At 40.8% G+C, this 19903-nt stretch overlaps 1 protein-coding gene across 6 annotated transcripts in view; it reads left to right on the top strand.

Moving 5' to 3' along the window:
- NRP1 (neuropilin 1) overlaps positions 1-19903 on the top strand; it is a 157785-nt gene that overhangs the window by 74982 nt on the left and 62900 nt on the right. For all 6 annotated transcript variants that reach the window (XM_033208422.1, XM_033208426.1, XM_033208427.1 and 3 more), the window contains exons 5-6: positions 2854-3009; positions 5091-5257. In XM_033208422.1, coding sequence (XP_033064313.1) covers positions 2854-3009; positions 5091-5257 — 323 coding nt within the window. The remainder of the gene's footprint in view (positions 1-2853; positions 3010-5090; positions 5258-19903) is intronic.

Consider the following 19903-nt stretch of genomic DNA (forward strand, 5'->3'; position numbering starts at 1 on the left):
TTTCACTGTCGTATCTTGAGGGCTCCTAAAGAGAGTGGCACGCTGTTGTCCGGGGGCAATGTTCTAGGGACAGAAGGCAGATTTACCCAGCATGTCTTAAACATTATAAACCAGTGAGTCATGGAGACTCTCTAAATTGCAAGTCTGCATCAGACAAGTTCTCTTCTGTTTTCTCTTTCAAAGAGATTCCCCTTCTGCCCTCCCCAAAGGAATTGGGTGATAGTGGCGGGGAGGATCAGCCGCCTGGGCTTCCACAGGGCGATCACAGCTTTGCTTGCGAGCTTGTATTCTGGGGGAGGTCAGCGGCTGTGGCGATCAGAGAACGACCCCAAGGATTAGGGCTGTAAACGTTTGCCCACAAACTAAAGAAAAAACATCATGAAGCCACACTAATGGAATTTAAATGAGGGAAAAAGTAGTGAGGAAGTCTGAATGGACTCTAAGCCTTCTTTTTAATATTGCAGATCAGAAATGAGATTCTTTTTTAGGAAAGTAAAGACTTAAGTGTATGCTTCTAGCAAGGTATTTTCATGTGTATGTTATGGACAACTTCGTGCTCCAGAGATAAGAAAAAAAAAAGTGTTGCATTACTACTAGGGCCACATCCAGAATGAAGAAAATCTATTAAATAGCAAAGGACCACTACCTGTAGAAGAATCAGAAGCCAGGATTAAAGCTGAAGAGAGACAAAAAACAGCAAGAGTTTCATCTTCTGAGATGCTTTCTTCTGCCAACAGAGAAGTCTAATATACCAAAATTTGCTTCCATAATGCAAAGCTATTGTCCGTGTCAGCGTGATGTCCTGTAGATAATCCGTATCAATCCTCCCCACTGGGTCATCCTCCTCGTTTTCTTCATGATAAAGCAATCTAAGCACACAAACTGTGTGGTGCCTGGAGGGAGAGTGAGGGGTTGCGGTAGAGAGAAAACTGAATTCACTCAACTCCGTTATTTCCAACACATCGAGAAATTAGCAGGTATTGTTCAAAGCAGCCCATTTTTGCGCTAACTCAAATAGGTGAACCATTTTGGTTTACTTTAGTTATTTTATTTTGTTTGGGTTTGGGTTTTTTTTTTGTTTTTTTTTTTTGACTATTGGCCAAGAGCTGAAAACCTGTCAGCTGAGGATCTGTGCAATCCACAAAACGGGGGCTCGGATTTGCTGCCTACTAGGAACGCAGCTGGTACTCGGGGCTTCAGGGAGACCAGTTCTTGTGAGGTACACTTTGGCAACCACATCTGAAGTCTCTCCTGGCCTTCATCAGCCGCGTCCTGCATCCATACTGCACACACTGGCCTTGAAACACCACGTCCCTGTTGAAGGCCCCTCCCTCCAGGGACATGTCCACCTAATGTGCTTCTTTAAACAAAGCAATCATTCTTAGTTGAAACGCACAGAACCATGGATTTCTTGGAGGGGAAAACAGTCCACACCATATTGTCCTTCTAAACCCAAACCATCTGGTATGTTTTCACCATATGTGCAATGAAAAAACCTAGAGGGAAAAAAAGGACTTTTTTGTGTGTGGCTTGTCGATGATCAGGACAGGGAAGTGGAAAGATTCGCCATCCAGAGGAGTTCTTCACTCTTCCCAAGGCAATTTCCAGTTTACTCATTGCCAGGGTTTGCTTAAAGCACTTCAACAAAGGTGTGGCCAGTTTAAGTCAAACAGCAAATTGCTGTATTGATTTTTGTGTTTTTTTGAAACAGAGTCTCACTCCGTCATCCAGACTGGAGTGCAGTGGTGCGATCCTGGCTCACTGCGACTTCCGCCCCCTGGGTCTTGCCTCAGACTCCCCAGTAGCTGGAATTACAGGCACTGCCCACCACACCTGGCACACTTTGTAGTTTTAGTAGAAACGAGGTTTCACCATGTTGACCAGGCTGGTCTCGAACTCCTGACCTCAAGTGATCCACCCACTTCAGCTTCCCAAAGTGCTGGGGTCACAGGAGTGGGCCACTGCACCCGGCCATCAAACAATTTGACTTTAACATAAATTAGTGGGTGTTCCCAATCTTTCGCCTCCTCAAGTCCCCTCTTTTTCCTGGTGTGCACAATCAAATGGATGCTTTTGGTGATTTCTTGGTCCCTGGAAACAAGTCACCTCTCAGTTAGGAGAGAAAAAACTAGGACAGAAGTCAGACAGATGCATTTTTATTTCATTTAGATTATAGGTTGCCATTATTTATAAATTATTGGTATATGTAGTCTCCAACTTTTTACATGGTTACAATGATTTGTCTTCACATAAAGCCCTGAGTAGGACATAATCCACTGTCCTTTGTCCAAGCCTGTGATGTTTATCATAATAAGAATCCAGGGCAAAAAGATAGCATGAGGAAGCCAATCACAGGTCAATTGCGGATCAGACCCCTGGGACTGATCAGACCAGAGGGTTCCCTGGACTTCAGCATCCCCAGAATCTCCCCTAGGGGAAGAGAGGCGAGGACAGGTAACTCAGAAACCTCAGTGACCATAGCTTAGCAGGAATCTTTTGGCGCTGGGCTGTGTATACAGTTTTGCCCTGCCAATGGGTACCAAGGTGCCACTTCAATAGCCTAAATCTCATTCTTTGCAATTGAAGCAAGCATTTTGATTCTGTTCCTGAAAACAGTTCTGCTCACTGGGGAATGCGGTTATGCCTGTTACTGCCCTTCTGAGTACACTTTAAAATCTTCTCCGCAAACCCAATCCAGTATGTTCACTGCAAACCAATTAACTTAGGGAAGCCTTGCTTTGGGTTAGAAAACACTTCTGGGTTCTGCTGGGACCCATGTTTGTAAATGGTAATTCTTGCATCTGCTGCAGGAGAAAAGACATTTTGACATTGTCTGTATTCCTCCCTTTCCAGTTGGCCCTCACATTGGGCGTTACTGTGGACAGAAAACACCAGGTCGAATCCGATCCTCATCGGGCATTCTCTCCATGGTTTTTTACACCGACAGCGCAATAGCAAAAGAAGGTTTCTCAGCAAACTACAGTGTCTTGCAGAGCAGTGTCTCAGAAGGTCAGTGTTTATTCATTTTGCAAAGCCCTGTGGTAAATACTCAGTGTTATTCCTGCTCACACACCTGCGGCCACATGAAGCACTAAAGTAATGTGTTGTGAACGGGGGTGCCAGGTATCTGTTTTTCTCTTTTAAATGTTTTTTTTTTTTTTTTTTTTTTTTAATATCAATAGGAAGAACTATCTGGTGTGCTTTCTTTATAAAATTGTGGGTGAGAAGCCTGCTTGGGAGCCTCTGAAATTATGGGAGAAAGAGGGAAATGGCAAAACAGTGCCTTGAAACAATGAAATGTGACTAGAGCATCTACCTGGCACCCTCCAATGCATACAAGGCTGAACATCATAAGAGAACAGGCATCTATCCCAGATGATAAGAACAAATCTGCGGTAGTTCACTGACAGAGCAGTCACAAAGTGTGGATAATGCACATTGGTTTGGTTGTGGAAGATGCTGGAGGAAGCCATTATGTTTTTTGTATTCTATTAAAATACTCAACTCAGCTAGCTCAACCCTTCCTCAAAGTTTTTGTGGTCTCTAGGTCTTTTAAAGGCCCAAGAAAAAATCTGAAAGAACAAAGAATAAGGCCAGGACTGGTGGCTCATTCCTGTAATCCCAGTGCTTTGGGAGGGCGAGGCAGGAGGATTGCTTGAGGCCAGGAGTTGGAGACCAGCTTTGGCAATATTAATGCAAACTTGACTGTACTAAAAATTGAAAAGTTAGCTGGGCATGGTGGATCATGTCTGTAGTCCCAGCTACTTGGGAGACTGCGGGAAGATTGCTTGAGCCCCGAAGTTTAAGACTGCAGTGAGCTATAATCATGCCACTGCACTCCAGCCTGGTTGACAGAGTAAGACCCAGTCTCAAGAACAACAACAAAAAAGAACAAAGAATAAATTGTTTGTGCAATTATCAGCTCTAGCTCCCAGGCTGTAAAGTAACATAGGGAGAGGACAAGGGGTGTTTGGAGAGGTATCCTACAGATATGCTCATATCTTCTACAGCAGATCTCACTGGAAAATAAAGAGGCCAGTGAAATTTCAAAACCTTATTTGTATTTTATTTATTGGATTAATTGATTTATGTATTTTTGTGCCTGTAAATAATTGTTATATTACAAAAAACAAAGCTAAGCTTAAAAATATGAAGCCATTGCAAGAAAACCTTGTATGCCCTAAAACCTTATCAGTTATTGACAGAAAATTCAGAAAATGGGGAATTTTGATTAGCTGAGATTTTCTGGATGGTTGAAGACCTTCCCTTTAATCGCTAAAGCTTTTTTTCACTTGTGTACTTTGGATTAACATTTTCCTAAAACTGAATGCTCATTTCCCCATATCATCAAACTGAGGATGTTAGGCCTCAGAGAATATAAATTTTGATGTTTCATGGTCACTGTTGTGAGCATTTTGATTTTGTGCTCTAAAACTGTGGTGCTTTGGGGCCATGCGACAGTGCAGTTTACCCCCAATGCAGAATTGTGTGTTTTAATAAGCTAATTATGTTAATAGTCATGATCAGGCCAGAGGCGGGGCATAAGAACGAAGGAAGTCAGGAAGAGGTGGTCTGGGTGCCAATAGTAGAATCTGAAAGACAGGGAGTTAAGATCTACCATCCTTTGAGTATGAATTGTAACTAGACATAGAGTCTTTTTTCAGTTCTCTTTGATAGTAAAAGAAATAATTTAATACAAAAATTTTATTTTAAATACAACTTTTTGTGTGTACCCATATGACAGGTAGAGCCATAGATAGTTATAAACACACATACTCAACTGTGAACACAAATCAGAATTTTCATCATTTCCTGGTACATTTCAAATAGTCTTTTCGTCAACCTAGGTCCACTTGGGAAAATTATTAATCACTGTATAATCTTGATAACCTTATTTTTAAATATTGCCATGAAAATCCAAGTATCAGTGCTATATTCCAGTAAGTCCCTTACTACCATCTTTTTAAAGAATTTTGAATGAATGAACTCTTTGGTTTGTCAAGTTAAAAAAGAAAAATGCATCTTTTTCTTTTTTAAATTTCATAAATCCCCCATGTTTTGATGACTTTGGGCCCTGTTTTTCCCTTCAGATTTCAAATGTATGGAAGCTCTGGGCATGGAATCAGGAGAAATTCATTCTGACCAGATCACAGCTTCTTCCCAGTATAGCACCAACTGGTCTGCAGAGCGCTCCCGCCTGAACTATCCTGAGAATGGGTGGACTCCTGGAGAAGATTCCTACCGAGAGTGGATACAGGTATGCAGCATAAGATCAAGCCTATCTAGGATTGAATAAGTTTTTGACTGTCTAGAGAGGTTGTTGAAAGAAAGTGGTACTGTGCCAAATGGCCTCCAATGAGAAGATAGGTTAACGGCCATCAGGTATAAATCACCGCAAAATGAGCGCATCACTACAGAAAAGCAGGCCCAGATGACATCCCTGAAAACCCATTTATCTTCTCAGATACTTACATACTACTCTTCCGAGAATGTGAGTACAGGTGTCTCACTTTGATAACAGCTCCAAGATCTGATTTTTCCCAACTACACACTGTCTGTTAATGGGCTTCCTATTTTGACATGTTTTTATTTCCTGGATAAAATATATGAATCCTGTTTATAGACGTGAATGAAATAATTGTTTCCAAGTATAGATTTCTGTTTGTTCAGGGTAGGAGAAGGGAAGGAAAGGTTGGAGTGTGTTTTTCCACGTAGGTCTATATAGCACACATCCAAGAAGGGGTTTGGTTGAAGGCACTCTCCGTTGATGAGATATCCATGTTTAGGCATGAAATGTACATACCTGTGTCCTCATTAGTGATTCTGCCTCTACTTTCCTCACTTTGTTCTGACATTCCCTTCTCGCTGTCACTTATGTATCCCCACAGATACCTTGTCTGTCCCACATCCCCACCACTGACCCCTTTTTCCAGCCGTCTACCCCCTCTCATCCCTGGCACCACTCCTAATGCCCACTTGCCCAATCTTGATATCTGGGTATTCCCACCCAAAGGCCTGATGCTGACAGTCCTGAGTTTTTCACTCACTGTTAAATGAAACATCCATAGCTGGATCTGTGGGTTAAACTGTGGGCAAATTATACAAAATATTATTTGCTGAAGGATCCAGGCTTCCTTTTCAGGAGAATAGTCGGAGCCTGTCTTACGTTTATTGCTAGATATAAAATGACTAATTCCCAGAGAGAGTTTCCAAGCAAGGAAAAAAAAAAAAAAAACACAAGATGATTAATCCTCTACTTTCCACATCTATTGCTGCTTCAGTCTTTTAAGCACAAATACCAGATTTTGTTTTACTTTGGAAAGGTCAATATTAGTTTAACATACACTTAAAGTGAAATGGCCTATTACAGAAGACTGAACTCACGCTAACCTCCAACACTGAGAAATATGTAGAGGGTGAGAAAAGATGAGACGTCTACCTTGGGATTGCTGAATCCATCTCTAGATTAAGTCAGAAACGAAATGAATTTGCCTGTGTCAAAATAGCTCTTGGTAACTTGTTTTCCCACATCCCCAAACCAACAAGCAGTTCAGTATGATTGACAGATGTGCCTCTCCGGGGAAGCTTACATTTTGCAGCACTAAGCATGTTTGTATGGTAATGAAAAAGGAAAGGTCTCCTTGTCTCCCTCACAAGGCGTGCGATAGGGGTGTGGCTCGCTTCTTCAGTGCCCCTCTGCTGAAACCTCTAGGGGAGCATATAGATGGGCAGGCTGTGGGGCTTCGACCCCACGGCAGTGTCTAAGGCTGAATGTTTACAAGCCGCAGCCCCAGTGGGCGCGTGTTACAGGTGCTCTTTTGGTTTGCCGTCTATAGGCGGCTTGTGTTCACCAGCTCAATTAGACCCCCTTCCTTATCACAAAGACAGAGGGATTTCTGTATCCCAGGGTTTCTTGCCTTGGTGTACAGGAAGATTCGGATCACACGTGATCTTGGATAATGAGTGCAAGGTTTATTGTTTTATGGGGGGGCCGGAAGGGAGATGGTTTTCTCCTGGACTCTTCTCCAACAGCTCCGCGCAAACTCCACTTCGTTCCGCCGGTGCTTGTTGGTGTGCTCTTCCACGGGTGGGCTCTCGACGACCAGCCACTTGTGCCTTCTTCCCCCATTGTGTTCCTCATGACGTCCAGCCGCTTGTGTATCTGCCCACTAGGGTCTCAGGTTATTCAAGGCCCAGGATGGGGGCGTGGTGGGCCCAGGTGGTCTTGGAAAATGCAGCATTTGCGAGGGAAAGTGGGAGTACCTGTCCTCACTTTGGTCCGTGGGGGTGGAGCGCTAGCCAAGGACTCTCCTTTCTCTACCCTGCACTTCCCTTCCCCCTTCCCTATCATTTAAAGGGACCATACTCCTCCCTTCCCAGCACTCTTGTATCAGTAACGTTGTCCCATTCTTGGTACTGTGGGAAGCTCTCACCAAGGTAGAAATGGTGGTCTTCCAGGAGCTCTGAAACTGCAACTGTAGCAATTCTTCTGTGCAAGGCAATTCTCTTGTCAGTGAAAACACTGAGACTACATAGCCTCTCACAAAGCATTTGTCAACAGAACAGATTTACATCATTCTTTGGAGTTAGACACAATCTGAGATTGCCCCAGAAGAAAAAAAATCTCAAATCATCCATCTCTTTTTGCCAATGAGAAAACATGATCAGGAGAAGCAAGGTATCTCAAACTCCCAAAATAGAGGGTTTTCTTCTTGCTCATGCCGTGTTCTATGGCTGGGCCAGCTGGGGTCTGCTCCATATCTTCTCACACCGGGACCCAGACCTGGGGAACAGCGTCCTCTGAAATGTTGCCTGCCCCAAGGCAGAGTGTATTAGTCTGTTCTCACACCACTATAAAGAACTACCCAAGACTGGGTTAATTTATAAAGGAAAGAGGTTTAATTAATTCAGTTCTGCATGGCTGGGGAGGAAACTTAGAATCATGGCAGAAGGGGAAGCAGGAAACTTAAAATCATGGCAGAAGGGGAAGCAGGCGTGTTTTACATGGCAGCAGGTGAAAGAGGCAAGGGAAGGAGGAACTTCCAAATACTTATAAAACCATCAGATCTTGTGAGAACTCACCCACTATCATGAGAAGAGCATGGGGAAAACCGCCCCCATGATCAAATCACCTCCCACCAGGCCCCTCCCTCAATGCCGGGGATTACAAATCAAGATGAGATTTGGGTGGGGACACAAAGCCTGACCATATCACAGAGGGAGAAAGATCACAGCTCATCGTGATGGTTCTCAGGTCTCCCTGCTGGATCACTTGCACCCACCTTCACTGCCAAAGCACATCACAGAGCCACACTTAACTTCTGAGGGGCAACAGGAAGCCATGGCCCCATCTGGCTAGAGGGAGGAGAGCTTAAATGACAGTTGTCCTACTCATAGGACATTGATCCTTTATCAAGTGCGCAGAATGTGGCCAGATCTATGCTAAGTACTTGACATATTTTTTATCTGATCCTCACTGCAATCCTGGGAAGGAGGTATAATCATCCCCATTGTAAAAATGAGGGTGCTGAAGTTCAGAGAAATGGGTAAACACTCAAGGTCACAGTTAGTGACCTAGTGACCTAGTGATGGGCTTGGAAACAAGGTCTATCAGACTCTAACACCCACTTGTTTATATTACAGTATGCAGGATTTTTACCATTTATTCCCATTCATATACTTTCAAGTGTATTTTATGAAATGTCCATCACCTCCCTGCCGAATCACGTTGAGATGGGCTGGGTGCTTCCTGTTTCTAAGCCTAGCATGCAGGGACTTTGCTGCTCCATCCCACTGAAAGGTGAAAGTCACAAAAGCTTAGCTTCAGGTTCACCTTGAGGTAAAATTACCGTTTTTCCCCTTCTGAGCTCAGCAGGCTCATTTACATGCTCGTTGTGCTGTGTACAGGGTGGGTGCTGTTATCATCCACCGATCACCTAATTATGAATAATTTCATGTGTTTCCAGCTTTTCTGAAACTCCTTGGAAGTGGTTGGCTTGTTGTTTTCATTAGATAGATGTTTTGTAAATTTAACCAACAAGTACAGCATAATTTAGACTGAGGGCAAGAGGCACATACCTCTAATCACAAGAACCTTAGCACACATACATTTCTATTTATATGCACATAAATATTCAGATAACGTTTGTTTTCTTTTTCAGATTTTTCACATTTTGCATGAAATATGCCCCCACAAAATAAGTTGCTGTAGCAACAACAAGTATACAAATACTTTCATGTGTTAAATTAATAAGGCGATATTGGAAGCTGACTTTCCATCAAGACAGGAACAAGCTTTGGTTCCCATTGTTTTCCCTAGGAAATTACTGAGTGGCATTAAGAAAAAAAAAAACAATGCATCATTAACTGTCGATATGAACGTCCACATTGGAGCTTCCTGTGAGATGTGTTGTCTGCCAGAAAGCTTAAAAACAAGTCAAGGAGCCTGTTAGTGAGAAGGAGCGTGAAGGAAGTCCCAGTGTGAAGGTTTGCACACAGCCACATCCTGCTGAAAAACCACTTCATATCCTGAGCTGCTAAAATTCCCTCATTGTCAATGGCAGAGTTAATCACACTATGAAATTTGCCTGCCCTGCCTTTTTTTCCAGATTATTCCATTCTGTATTCTGTGTCCCAGAGCTGCTGATCTTATTATTAATTTCACCTTTTTCCTTCCTTTGTTTCTGGTTAATCATTCCAGGATACAAAATACAGACTGTGTATCAGTGGTGCGATCAAAAGTCTTCCTTTTCAAGCACATCATTAGAACCCAGGCCATTAAGCTCATTGAAACTGAGTTTCTTTTCCCATAAAATAAAGATAATGTAGCCTTCACTCCATTCAGGCTCTCTCAGTCTATGATCTGTGAGTCTCAGAGAAATGCAGTTTCAGTTTTTCCTTTTCATTTCTGCAAACTAAGTACACAGTGTACTGCGTCTTCTGGGGAGACGTTCTCAAAGATCCTGAACATAGCCATTGACACGCAAAGCAGAATTTAATTCGTTAATTATTTCAATGTTTTATTAATGATAGTGTTCACCACACTGTAAACAGATTTATCCTTCCAGCTTTAATTAAAGCTCTTGGGAGTGCTTTCCTCAAAACAACTGTGACTTTTCTCTGATTAAAATGCCAGGAGACCAAAAAAAAAAAAAAAAAAAACAAGAGACGTAATACTTGGGTGGGATATGAACTTTGTTGTTCGAAGAAACAAAAATAGCACCAGGATTACTGCACCCTCTAGTGACTTTAGAAATTAAATTACTTGACAAACCAACCTGGGCTGAAACTACTCTTCTCCAAATTTAGGGGCTTTTTCTCTTGTGGAAAAAAATTGTGGTACTAGAGTATGTATGCCTTCACTTATTCCGGAGGAGCAGAGAGTGGTTGACTTCTAAACCACATCCTGTTTGGGTTGGTAAATCAGCCCTCTTATGGATTAATCAGACCGAAGGAAACCTCCAGGAAGACAGTCTGTAGGTGTAAGACCACATCAGCAAACCCTTGAGGCAAGAGCCTCTTCTTTCTCCACTCCGTTTTCTAGTGAGATGTTAATTCTGAGGTATGAGAAGGAGGAAATTTCCAGAAAAGAAGGACTGGAGCCAACCTGCTGAAGAAGCTTATTTTTGTGTTTCCCTTTTGCCTTATACGTATTTCTCAAATAATATTAAAGTCTTCCCCATTTTCTCTCTGAAGGAACTTTGGAAGCAGATACCATTAATGAAAGCCCTTAGTGTGGTAGGGAGATGGGCTGAATGGAATTGAAACACACACAGTCATGTTTAGTCATTTGAGACAATAGTGTCAAAAGAAAGTAAATGCCCTTCCTCTAAGTTCAACATGAGAAACTGGTCCAATCTAAGTGGCCTTTAAGGTTGCTTTAAAGATTTTAAAATTAATTCTGACACATATTCTAACAACAAAATCTTATGTTTCCATAGCACTCTTCCCTTACAAAAGCACTTTTGTTTTGAGACGGAGTCTCGCTCTGCTGCCCAGGCTGGAGTGCAGTGGCGCGATCTTGACTCCCTGCAACCTCCGCTTCCTCAGTTCAAGTGATTCTCCTGCCTCAGCCTCCCAAGTAGCTGGGATACAGGCACGCACCACCACACCGTGCTGGTTTTTGTATTTTTAGTAGAGACGGGGTTTCATCCCATGTTGGCCAGGCTGATCTTGAACTCCTGGCCTCGAGTGATCTGCCTGCCTCGGCCTCCCAAAGTGCTGGGATTACAGACATGAGCCACCGCGCCTGGCCAAAAGCACTTTTTATATACGTCCTATTTTAATCTTACTAAGTGAGGTCAGTTGACCAGAGATTTTTACCCCCATCTTCACGTGAGAAAACTGAGGCCCAGTGGGGTAAAATAGTTCACCAAAGTCCTGACTCCGGAGAAAGACATAACTTGTGAGAAATCTTGGTCTTACACAATGCATGTGAATATCCTTCCTCAGACTCAGGAAGCAAGACAGCAGGCACAGAAGGAGAAGTCAGACCGTGGCCAGCACATGCATTGCCACTTGCCTCTGGATCTGACACCCAGCCAGGGTGCAGCGGAGGCTTGCAAAGCTCTTTGGCCACTCTGATTATGTTTTTCACTGGGTGCTCTTGCGATTGAGGTACGCTGGAGATACTCTCATGCCAGCTATTCGGAGATACATAACTAATCCTGGCATCAGGCCTGATGGGCCACAGACGAGGCTGATGGGTCATCAGGCCTGATGTGCCGCAGACCAGACTGTCAGACACAGTCAGGTTTGCTACCCTCAGCCCTGGGGTCCCTTCTTCAGTCCTCCGAGGTTTCCCGTCCATACACTTCACTAACATTCCATCCAGAGCAGTGAGCTGTTGCTTCTGGCAACTTCCAAAGTGGCTCTGTCATGATTCAAAACTTGAATTGCCTGTTACAACTTGGTGAGAATGGGCATGAAAAATAACACAATGGCATAGACGTGATTTCAGGAGCTGAGAAGGGCCTGCCTGGACTTCCTTTAAGACCAAACAGAATGAAGTAACTTATGAGCCCTTGGAAATATTTCCTCTGAAAAATGGTAGTATGATATATTTTTATCACATTTCAGGTGGGATGAGTGAGTGCTGACATACTCAATTGGAAGAATCTGTTACTTGAAACCCTTGTTTTACCTTTAAAGTTAAAATCTCCACACATTGAAAGTAGAAACTGAAGTAATTTACCTTAAAGCTTTAGAATGTCATTTGTTTTAACACGTTTCATATACAATTTTCTTTTCTGCTAAACTTTGTGGACAAATTTTTTATTCTCTGGTATTAATGGGTTGAGTGTGGAACAGGTATCGCCTTGATTTTTTCACAAAATTGCTAGTTTCTCACAGGTTTTGTCCATAGTGTTGTATTCAAAATTGTTTCCACCTGCTAAATTGACTGATCCAGCGCATAGATAGGGCCAGGTTATCCTGATTGTCAACACTCTGTGCCTATAAACCAGATACTTTAGAGGGTGTATTAACTCATTCAGATCATTAGTAAATTGCCAAAATTACATTAAAATGATACTTTATAAATCTATGAGTAGTGAACTGACAAAAATAGCTCACTGGGTTACCCAAATGTGGAATGATGCATGTAAAATACAGTGTTGGCAAAACTAGGGAAAATGTAGCTGTTCAAATGAATGTGGATTCCCCAGGTGTGCTCTGTGTGTGTGTGTGTGTGTGTGTGTTTATTGCAACTAATACTAACATGCTGTTTCAACGAAAACATTCATCTGGAAGGAAGACAATTTGCTTTAAAAAAAAAATTCCCCAAGGTGAGCTTTTGGTGCTTACTCTGATTCTGCATTGACTTCTACTTCCTCCATAAAATAAATGCTTTACACACTAACAATTAACAAAGCAGAGGTCTGTTACCTATGACTGAGTTTCCACCCAGGAAGTCTGTTCCAAAATCTACAGCGTCCTGAGGAACTTTTCCTAATGTCGTCCTGGGACCATGGCTTTTTATATCACAGGAAGTCATTTGAAGGGAGTATGTAGGTAGAGATGGATTAAATTCTAAGTGGTTTTGTTTGTTTGTTTGTTTGTTTGCTTTTTAAGGAGGGTATGATTTGGGGAAAACAGGTGCACACATGAGAGATGATTATTTGCATATTTTTAACCAATTGTTTTGTAGAAATTACCAAAAAAAAAAAAAAATCACCAAGATGATTTTAACCACTTTGGTCAAGTTGACTAATTAATTCAGCTTAAAAAATCAGTCCAATGATTATACTAATTTCATGTCAACACACCTTAAGGAAAATGTATGATATTTGAAAAAGCCTCTTAGATTTTGATGATGAAGCATCACCGAAAAGACAATTCTTCAAGAACCACCACTGTTCAGGTAGAATTACTCTTACAAATAAATTACCTGTGTAGCATCAACTTTCCATTGTACTTACAGTTTTTGGTTTCTTATTGTTTGATGCAGCGTCTATTTGAAACAAACACTCATAGTTATAGTCTAGAGAAGAAATTTTTTTTCTTTCAGGGATATCTCAACTTTAAGACTAAAAGGGATACAGGCATCCTTTTGTCTAAATCCCTTATTTTGCATAAGTTCAGAGGTTAAGTGATTTGAAAGACCACAGAGGAAGTTAATGAGAGAACCTGGACTAGAATCTTAGCATCCCTGCTCATACTCCATTGTAACAAGATGAAAATGGATTTCAGTCTCTTTTGAGACTGGTGTCCTGAAGACCAAGTAAGTGTGTTTAAACCTGAGCCTACCCCTACTTATTTGCTGACTGGCAAATGGTGCTTATGAAATTGAACAATCACTGCAGAAGCTTTAACTTACGTGGTTGGACTACATCTAGAGCAGGGTTTCTTGGTCTGAGCAATACTGACATTTTGATTTGCATAATCTTTTTCTTTTGGAGGGATTGACCTGTGCAAGATACGATGTTGAACAGTGTCCCAGGCCTCTGCTCACTAGAATCACATAGCATACATACACACGTAAGTTATAAAACCCAAAAACTGTCTTCAGACATTGCTAGATATCCTATTGAAGGAACAATCACCCCTACTTGAAAACTACTGGCATAGTAGATCCTAAAATTCTAATCAAGTCATTTTTTTTCATATAATCATCCTTTTGAAAGAAAAAGTTCATTGCTGTTTGGCTGGCTTTTATCACTTCTAGACTGCTTGTAGACATTATTTGAACAGAACCGTAGCTCTCTTGTTTTTCAAAAATACAGATGTATTTGTTTACCTTATGCAGGAAAATAGCTTCATAAACCTTCCTGCTTATTTATCTTAGGCTTCCCTATTTTTAGCTTTTAAACGTGAACTGTTTTTAGCTAAATAAATACAGATGTTATTTTAGAAGGCTGTACCATTGGGTCTCAAAATGCACTAATAAGGACAGGATTAAGAAAAGGAAGCACAGGATAAAATTGCAAATTACCATTGACAAGATTCAGGCAAAGTAAGACTGAAATTAGCTCTTTGACACATGAACATTGGATGTCACCAACCTTTGTCTACCTAGTTTTGTTTTTATGTGGTATGTAAGTCAGACAGTTCTTGGGTTTTGTTTTTTTTTTAACTTCAAATATAATCAAGAGGAAAGAATTGTGGTTGAAAAGGCTGTCTATTGGTTAATAACTTATCTTTTCATGGGAAAGATAATATTAAGTTTCCACTTCTGTAACCTAAATAGCAACACATTAAAAGCTATCAATTACCAACTAGTTTCATATCTGTGGACCAATAAGGAGGTAAGGTTGATGGTTTCACATCTGTTTTGGGTGAAAGGCTGTTCCTTTCTGTGGTATTTAAAATTTAAAGAACTTCTGTTACTATACAATTGGGAATCCTCAGGGAGTAAAATGTTAATGAAATCCATAACATGCACAGATTTTATGATAGCAGTTTTAAGAAATTCCTTTGGTGGGGTTTGTTGATTTCTGTCCCAGCGGTAATAATTGCACCTTTTACAGAGTGCATTAATGTTCATATTTAGGAGCAATGGCTACATTTATGTCGTGTGTAAGGTAACACACTGATTCCTAAGCTTTAAATACTTTCATATCGTAATTTGAAAGCACCAGAACAAAAAAAAATATGTTCTTCAGAATTAGCAGAACCCATACGTTAAAACTTTTCTAGCACATCCACAGCCACCTTCTCCAAAGGTGAGAGAGAGCTGAACCCTGGAAATTCCAAATCCCTGGTGTGGATGAGGATTTTATACCCTTGTGTAGTTCTCATTTAATGCACCATTTGAAAGCACCACATCAAAATGGCAGTTTGATCCATGTCAGAATAGCAATTTTGGATGCTGATCTGAAACATAGACAGACACAAGCATGCATGCACACACACACACACACACACACAGACACCTCCACCCTCCTTCTCCATTCTCCTTCTCCTTCCCTCCCTCCCTTAGCCATCTAATCTCATTCAATTCAAGATTCAAATAAAGGGAAGAAAGTAGATTAAATTTTAAAATGTTTTATAAATCCCAATAGTAATAAAATGCATTATGCTTTTGTATTTCCAACTACTGAACAGAATGTTTGAGACTAATTGCACATGTTAGGATTGAGCATGATCACATATGCACTTGTGCATGTGACTTGGGCATTTTTTTCCCAGCTCTGTTTATCCCAAGGGGTTAAAATGCATTTATGGCATTATTCTAATTGCCTTCCTTCAGGAGAATGAGATGTCTCAATTCTACCAAAGTTTTATTCTTCCTACAATTCCAATGCTTTAAACTTCTAACTACATATTTTGGATCTAGAAAAATAAACAAATAAGCTCCTTTATTCTTTTAGCAAGCCTGAGAGTGCTATAGATGAAATTCTCCAGGGGATGGGTGATTGGACCAGACAGATGCTTGGGTTGTTTCAAGCATTTAAAATTCTGTGATTCTATTAAAAATAAATTTACTCAATCAGCTAGTACCCTGAGCTTGTGTAAGATGAAAATGTAAGTATATGGAGTATAGCTGGAATTTGTCTCAAACACTATTGATAATTATGTGAGGCAGCACATAGCAAAGTTTTTTAATTAACAAGATTTTTTTTTTCTTAGATCAAATAATTGTTCAGGTTGGCTTCATCGTGAAGCTCCTCTGGGGATTTCACATAGAAACCTCACTTGTGGGGCCTTTTTCCTTGGTGCTTTTGTGCTATCTTGTAAGAAAGTGCAGCCCACTGGGGAAGATAAGATGAAGCCCAGACGGTTCATCTTTCATGTCCCTCCAGTCTTTGAAGGAAATATCTGTAAGACATGGGCTTACCCACCATTACAGACTGTTCACACCTTAAAGTTCTGCCAAAATCTGCTATTTTTTCCTTCCTTAAGAAGACAAATACCATGTTCCATTCTGAGTAGTTTGTAGGCCATAATACTAACCCAGAAAGAAGAAAAGAAAAGACAGAGCCAGGGATCCAGCTGTATGAAGAAACTCATTATAGTTGTCTTATCCGTCTAGCCTTGGTGTGTTTACCTAAGGCTAAAGCTGATGCAGTAGATCCCATCTCAGGATAAAAGACCGAGACCCAGGTAGACCCAAAGGCTAATGGCTACAGGTGCAAGAAATTTCACAGAGCCTTAAGTTTGAGGATCTGGAAATGAAATATCACATTTCCAGTGGGAAATACTCACGATAATGAAAAGAAGTTAGAAAATCATGTGAAATGTGAAATACTGAAGAAACATTTTTTGATACTTCTGGAGGTACACTGAGTTTAGGGGGAGAAGAGAAAATAATTTTCTGAAGTTTTCCACCTTAAAAAATGAGGATGTAACATGCAGAATTTTACTGGCCTAGTTATTTAACATACCTTTACAAATCAAAACTAATCATTGCCAGTCTCAATCAGCAACATTTTACAGCACGTACATTATATTACTTCTTTAGTTTTAATGTAGTTTCTAAATATTGTATATATTTATAAGGATGCTGTTATGTGTTTGGAAAACTCCAATATAAAGATGCAAGAATTCATTTATTTAACAGTCATTTACCACGTAAAGAAAAATCAGACATTACTTTTGTTCATTTAACATGCTATTTCCTCTAAAATCAACCACTTATAAATAGATGAATTCATTTACTGAGCATCTTACATGACCTTCATCTGGACAGTCCCGTGTCTTCTGGGGAGGAGTAAAAGGAGGCAGGAAAAGGTGATTTGGGATTCACCCTCTCTATGCTGAAATTCAGCTCCGACTATCAACTTCTATAATACAGTATTCCAGTTTCCTTAGTGGAAGAATGTTGCTGTTCTTCCAGAAGGGTTTAATACAAGCATCTATTTATCTACTTATCTTTCTTTAAAGTGTCTAGATTTAGAATATTTATGTTTCTCATATAAAATTCATCCAAATTAAAATATTTTATTAAAAATAATTCAAACAGATTAAGAATCAGTTCATTTCTTTTTTTTCTTTTCTTTTTTTTTATTTTTTTGAGGCGGAGTCTCACTCTGTCGCCCAGGCTGGAGGGCAGTGGCCGGATCTCAGCTCACTGCAAGCTCCGCCTTCCCGGTTTACGCCATTCTCCTGCCTCAGCCTCCCGAGTAGCTGGGACTACAGGTGCCCGCCACCTCGCCCAACTAGTGTTTTGTATTTTTTTAGTAGAGACGGTGTTTCACCGTGTTAGCCAGGATGGTCTCGATCTCCTGACCTCGTGATCCGCCCATCTCGGCCTCCCAAAGTGCTGGGATTACGGGCTTGAGCCACCGCGCCCGGCCTAGAATCAGTTCATTTCTTTTTCAATACTGGCAATGTATTAAAATCGTTCAAAGTGATATGTTTTAATCCTTAACTTTGCGTCTAAAACTATAATGGCAATGTGAGAGGATTTCTATTGCTCTGAAAACCTGGAAGATTGTATGAAAGGAATGTCTTTTTTTTTTTTTTTAACCCTTCCAAACATGTGCCTTAGCCCTATTTTTTTCTGTCAAAGATTTCCCTAACGCACCCCACACACACCACCACACACATACAACAGTACAGCCATGTCTATCAAAAAAGTGTTTCACCTCTTGTCACCTCCAAGTATGTGGTTGAAATAGAGGTATCCAACCGTGTGTTAAGAATGGTTCCAGTGGAATGATGTGAGCCACAGCTTCCACTACCTTAAGGATTTCAGGCAGTGCTAGGAGAGGATTAACATGATGTAGTTAGTGTGACATCTGTGTTTGTCCTCCTATGGTTTGAAAGTTGTTGTACAGATGCATCTTTTCCGTTGTGTGACCCTGGCTGAAATGCACGAAATTAGTATTGATAGATTCTTTTTTCTGGAATATGAAAAGGATTTGAGTTCTCTCAACTGACAGTATTTGGATGGCAAAGGGAGTACATGTCTTCAGAGCACAGAATAATGCTATGCTTTGACCCTTTCTCCCAGGAGGAGCACAGAAACCACAGACAACTGGGTAACTTTTTTTCCTTCCTCATTTTCATTTTCTACCTCCATGCATGGCATTTGTATTTTGACTGCCTTTCTGCTGCCCTAGGCTGGCCTTTGCTCAGTTCCAAACATCTGCTGTGAATTCTAATTACACATGATTTTCTTGTAGGGTCGTTCTTTGAAAATTCATTTTTGCAAAGCTTTCCCCATCCCCTTAATGTGAGCTTCAAAAACAAATCAGCGTATACAGTTCCTGGCTGAATGGTAAGCTTCCAACAGGGAAATGCAGTTGACCAAATATTAAATTGAGAAGTTCATTTCGTCTGTTCTCAGGAATGATTGGCATTCCTTCAGAGACTAACTGTTTACCCACAATTTCTGACAACCAGCTGTACCTAGGCAGCCTGTTCTTTCTCTTCGTTCTTGTCTCCAGGGTAGCATTCGTTATAACCTTAGGCTGGCGGCTAACTTTAATCTCAGTAATCCCATCAGCTCCTTGCAGGATTTTTAATGCCAAGGAGAGTTTCTTTGGACACCTGCACTTCCAAGTTCTCCATCAGCACAGGAAACTCTCATTACCAGGAGAGGCCCACCTAGATCACCGGGAAATACATGGAAAATTGGTGTAAAAAGATGCTGTCAAACTTTACAGGCCAAAAGACTGATTTAGACCATCACCCTCATCTGCAAGTCTTTAGTTTCCAGAAATTCATCCTTGTGTTTGTTTTTGAAACCAAGTTTAAAGGGGAAGGTAGAAAAATTAAAGGCGTGATTAACTGCAAAACCAATAATCAACAAGGCATTTGTTTGTGCTGGAATAGACAGATGCTGTTTGAGTAAAAGTGTGTGTTTATCTTGAGTCACTTAGAAATCACCCCAATAGTGCAGATAAAACTTTATGGGTAGCACAGTATAACCACTTTAAAAATCAAAATACACCGTACCTGTACATGCTATTTAATACTTTCCTGGTATTTTAGGTTTGAAAATTTCTTTAAACTGCTGAAAGCCTGGAGAGGTGTGTGTGTGTGTGTGTGTGTGAATAACTGCACCTTGGAAACGTGTCAGACATCCTTGCCTCATTGCACAGCCACCTCCAAGACTTCTTCCATGAGGCTTTTTTTTTTTTCTTGTGAGGCTGCTTCTCAAAGACCATGAGACAAAGAAACACAAAGATTGCAAAAGATCTGAAGTCTATATTCATTTCCTAGCCACAGAAAGCTACAATTCCAACAACTTATAAAAGATCATATGTTAATTCGGTAAAACCATGGTGATGCCGTCACTCTAGTGATGCAGTCAATTTCTGATGTTGTTATATTTTCAAAAATACAGGAAGGGTATGGGAGAAGTCTGAGATACCAGGTAGATAAACATCTGATACATAAACATCCTGCAGACGTCATGCTTGCAAATAACCTTAACTCTAAAATAAGATGGTTGAGAAGAGGTTTGAGTGAGGTACTTGAGAGCATAATAGATATAGTGAAAATTGTGTTTAATCCC

Source organism: Trachypithecus francoisi, unplaced genomic scaffold (assembly GCF_009764315.1).
Source record: "Trachypithecus francoisi isolate TF-2019V2 unplaced genomic scaffold, Tfra_2.0 Lachesis_group9, whole genome shotgun sequence".
NCBI lineage: Eukaryota > Metazoa > Chordata > Mammalia > Primates > Cercopithecidae > Trachypithecus > Trachypithecus francoisi.